This window comes from Olea europaea, unplaced genomic scaffold (genome assembly GCF_002742605.1).
Source record: "Olea europaea var. sylvestris unplaced genomic scaffold, O_europaea_v1 scaffold65, whole genome shotgun sequence".
Classification (NCBI taxonomy): domain Eukaryota; kingdom Viridiplantae; phylum Streptophyta; class Magnoliopsida; order Lamiales; family Oleaceae; genus Olea; species Olea europaea.
In genome coordinates, this window is record NW_019264872.1 from 719,327 (window position 1) to 723,901 (window position 4,575).

Sequence of the window (4,575 nt, forward strand, 5' to 3'; positions counted from 1 at the left end):
TTTGTCAAAAGATGTAGAACTGTAAAAAATGTTAATATCTGTCTGACACTTCTTTTAGAAGAGATATATTTCACATTGATCAACTTGAATTACTAGTCTTGAAAATTTTCAAATTCTTCGCATAGAAATTTGTAATAAAATCTCTCTAGTTTTTCCACTCGAGAGATTGTTATATATCATGTTTTCTATTTGATATTTTTTTTGATTATTTTGTTTACAAATAGACATCATGACCCTTCAATAAGCCAAATTAATGAACAGGAAAATCAAATTCAAACATTTGACTTTATAGAATTAAAATCTACTATCCCAATTTAGTTGCCCTATTATTTAGGGCCTGTTTGTTTTGGCCGATTTTCCATGAAAAATTTCACCTTTTGGCATGTTTAATGACAATAATTTTCTTGGCAATTTCTTTTCCTTCCCCACCCATGGGAATTGGTTTTTCAGGCGGGTATTTTTTTTTTTTCCATTTTTTTCTTTGGCAATTGGAACAAGTTTTATCTCCATTTGTAACAAATTTTGTCCATTTATACAATTTTCATGAAAAACAAAACTAAACGAATGCCAAAAGATAGAAAATTTCAACATTTTTCAAATGGAAAATTATACCAATCAAACACATTAATTGACAATTCTTAAAAAACAAGTTCTAATCAATTCAATTTCCTGAAATTCTTCTTTTCTTTTTTTCACCCAAATTTCATTCTTGCAATTAAATGAACCCTTAGATACCTTTCATATTACAATTTTGATGCTTTGATATCAAATGAAAACATCATGTCTCATCTTGATTTTTCAAAAACAAAAAGTGGTGCTAACCCTCCACGCCATCCCACCTTACCCTTGCAAAAGTTTAGAGTGGGAATTAAGATTGCCAGCTTCGAGTGAGCAAAATGATGATGTTAGAAGTAGTCAATCTTGATAGAAGAATTCAAATTCATTTTGTCTATGGTTTTTTTTTTTTTTTTTTAAAATGACGGGAGAACTCGCAGTCGTTATCCTTCGAGTGTGTACTAGGTAAACCGTTAGCCTGACGCAATAGCCTGCAAATCACGTCAACCAGGTAAATCGCACTAGACAAGCCCAGTGCGACAGGCTCGATCGAGAAGGGTTGGTAGAGGGAATCGAACTCGTAACCAAAGGTCTCCGCGCTCACCTAGTCCACCAACTCGACCACCCCATAAGGGGCCATTTTGTCTATGTTCCAATCGTTCCATGTTGTGTCTGTTATGGGTACTTCCACTAAATGACAAAAAAATTCTGGGGCCATCCAATTAGTGTTCTGTGCTTTAAGGAGAGGGAGGGGGAGAGAGAAACTAGTATATCAGGAGATAATATTGCAATGCATAAAAAAAAAATCAATCATGCTACACATTTAGGTTTAACTCTAGGCTCAAATTCAGGTGGGACACGTGTGGACGTACGATTGGACAATTTGAAAAATTAAAACAAAAACACCCAATTATTTTCTAATACATCATTTTGTCTCTTCACTCTCCTATTTTTAAGCCTGGTTAAATGGTTTTATTCTAAAAAATCAGGTGACAAATATTTTAATCTTGTATATATGTCGTCATGTATGTCATGTATTGTCATCTTCAAATGTCAAAACTTTCATGTCATAACAATTTGTCTATGCCTATCCCTAAAATTTATGTCTAAAGCTTTGGACTCACCAATCTTGTGTAAACTAACACACAATGCAATATAGTACTCCTTATCTCTTGTACTGAACTGCCCCATATTTAAAGATCCAAAATTGTTTATTATATGTCCCATAATTTTTTCTTTTGGGCCTCATTCAATTTTTGCCATGTCCAAATTGCTTGGAGAGTTTCTCCAAGAGCAACAAGAACCATTTGCCTTGGAGATCTACCTTCTTGAAAGTGGCTATCTCAAAAGTACTAGTCTTAATTCAGAATCCAATTTCAGTCGTGGCTCGACCAGTTCTTCCAAAATTATTAACAGATCAGCTAGCAATGGCCTAAAGAGGAGAAAATATGGTATCCCGAGTTGTTCAAAGCTCGTGAAAGGTGTATTCACCCGGCTCGTGCCCAGTGACAAGAAATATAGAAGTGGAGATCAAAAAAAGATTGCTGCAGAAATTAGCAGTTGTGAAGAAGATGACAAATTTTCCACAGCAAGCAGCACAGCTGCAGTCAATTCTTGCTCAGAAAGTGATGCAAATGATGTATATTTTTCAAAAGCAGATGCTGGACAAAAGGGCAATCATCTTTCTATAAAAGAGGTAGAATTGATTATGGCTTAATGATCCTTCAGAACAAAAGAAAAAAAATATGAAACTTGTGGTTTTACTGATTCAGATTTGTTATGCATGAAGCTAACAGGTAGCAGCAGACACAAAATTGAAATGGAGAGCTGTGGAAGAAAATAAGCAACACAGCCCTGTATCAGTGCTAGAAGAAACAGAAACTGAATCCGATGATGGTTCACCACTTCATTATAGTAAGTTCAATTATCATTTCTAAATGTTTTGCTAGCCAAAAAAGCGAGTGTTTTTCTTTTCTATTTTTTCTTTTTTCTTTTTTTTTTTTTAAATCTTGATGAACAAACCTTCCAGTGGCCTAGCCCTCTTTCTCAACTCGAGTGTCTAATTTCCTGACGGTAGTAATAGTATCTTGTACCTAAACTGGTGGCTCGCATTTTTAATTAATGGGGAAGAGAACGAAACATGCCACTGAAAGAATTTACTAGGAAAAAAAACCCAGATTTCCAAAAGGGACCGTATTATTGTGTGCTTAATAGTTTGGTAGCGGAATTACTACAGAATGTTCCACTTAATCAAATTTTCTCAATATAATAGGTTACCTTTTGCCTTTGTTTAACAGAACAATACAATAATGGGGAATCCTCAACCTCATTTTCTCCATGTAAAGTCATGAAACCAACAGATTATAGTGTCCAAGAACATCAAAAGCTTATTGGGTCGAATTCTTCGTATCAATACATGAAGAACAAAAGGGCCTTTCAAGAAACAAAGCAACTTCTGTTTGACTGTGTGAGGGAGGTGGTAGAAAACCACAGAAAAAATGATAAAAGAGGAGAAAATCTTAAGAAAATATTGGGACCTGAGGAACTTTGGAAGATTGTTTGTGAAAATGTATGGTTATGGAGCCAAGATTCAATTAATGAAGCTAATATAATTGATTTGCTGCATTATGATTTCTTGGCATCTACCCAAGAATGGGGTGATTATGAGCAGCAGAAAAAAGATATTTCTATGGAGGTTGGAGATGCAATTTTGGACCAGGTTCTGAATGAGACTATGGTAAATTTTGTAACATGAAAGTATATTTCTTATAGTTGTAATTAATTAATATTCAACTATTTATATAGTTGTATCATTATGTCTTGGCTCTTGTTATCGAGTTTCTCATCCCTTAGTCTGTTTACTTAATCCAAAAATAGGATATTGACAAACCTTTGCCTGTCCAATTTGGTTTGACCAATTTTTAACAAATTATTTGAGTAGGTCTTGGTAGTTAGACGAAATGGTAAAATGTATTCTACTCCTGGAGTAGATCAACATAATATATTTATTTTCTCAAAAACAATTTCGAGTGAATCAAAAATAAAGGTTAAAAATGCTATTCGAAGTTGAAATAAATTGGAAATAAAAAATTGGTAGCAAATCGAAAGTGCTATTCCTCGCAGGAAGGCTAGAAAAATATGAAAAAACACTTTATAAAGTTCAAGTTTGACATTTGCCTAAACTTTCAGTAAAATCTCAATTGGATCACTAAAATTTAATCTAATTTTCAATTTCAATTTCAATTCAGTTTTATCTTATTAGTCTTTCAACTTTTATAAATTGACCCCCTTGTCTATGTTCAAGACTCAACTTTCAGCTTTTTGACTTCTATAAATTGACAAACATATGATTTCCTTCATTCCAAAAATCAATTTCATTCTTTCCTACAAAAATAATATTTCTTTGTTTTCTGCCCTATTCCAAATTTTTTGTTTCAATCCTGAATATTATTTTCTTGCATTTTTCATCCTTCGATTGGAGAAATCAAAATTGGTTCACCGGATCTTGTAATTTGGAATGCTACTATTACGAGTCGATGTTGCTGTATCTTGGAAGATGAGCGTCAAAAGATCGTCAGCATCAATGAGGACATTATCATTTTAAAGAGAAAGAGTCAAATTCTTGCTTTGACCATATTATTTCAACATTATTATTTCGTTAAGATGAAACTTCGTCCAAATTTTCACTTACTGAAAAAGGTTATTTTGGATGTAAATCACGAGAAATTCGTTATATTACATATTATTTTCTCAACTTAATATGCAAAACTAGACAATACAAGACATCTATAACTTTAATTTATATATCCTTAATTTAATTAAAACTTCATAAGTGTTTACTAATCTTCCAGTAAAATCACATTTGGTCGCTAAACTTTAATTGATTTCTCAACTTCAATTCAATTTCAACTTTTCAGCCTTTTAACTTCTATAAATTGAACCCCTTGTCTTTATTTAAGGCACAACTTTTCAACCTTTCAACTTCTATAAATTGATCACACATATGTTGGATTTCCTTCA

At 32.9% G+C, this 4,575-nt stretch overlaps 1 protein-coding gene across 1 annotated transcript; it reads left to right on the top strand.

Annotated features, from left to right (window-relative positions):
• Positions 1–1,630: 1,630 nt before the first annotated feature.
• LOC111390134 lies at positions 1,631–3,371 on the top strand. The gene is made up of 3 exons (XM_023015134.1): positions 1,631–2,251; positions 2,352–2,469; positions 2,853–3,371. Exons 1-3 carry the CDS (start codon positions 1,817–1,819, stop codon positions 3,308–3,310), a joined length of 1,011 nt encoding a protein of 336 aa, XP_022870902.1. The 5' UTR covers positions 1,631–1,816; the 3' UTR covers positions 3,311–3,371.
• The last annotated feature ends 1,204 nt before the right edge of the window (positions 3,372–4,575 follow it).

What these genes read in the sequence shown, in the direction of transcription:
- LOC111390134 (XM_023015134.1), top strand. Translation starts at nt 1,817, where the DNA reads ATGTCCAAATTGCTTGGAGAGTTTCTCCAAGAGCAACAAGAACCATTT. An exon ending in ATCATCTTTCTATAAAAGAG is followed by an intron (nt 2,252 to 2,351) that starts GTAGAATTGATT and finishes TGAAGCTAACAG; the next exon opens with GTAGCAGCAGACACAAAATT. An exon ending in TGGTTCACCACTTCATTATA is followed by an intron (nt 2,470 to 2,852) that starts GTAAGTTCAATT and finishes TTTGTTTAACAG; the next exon opens with AACAATACAATAATGGGGAA.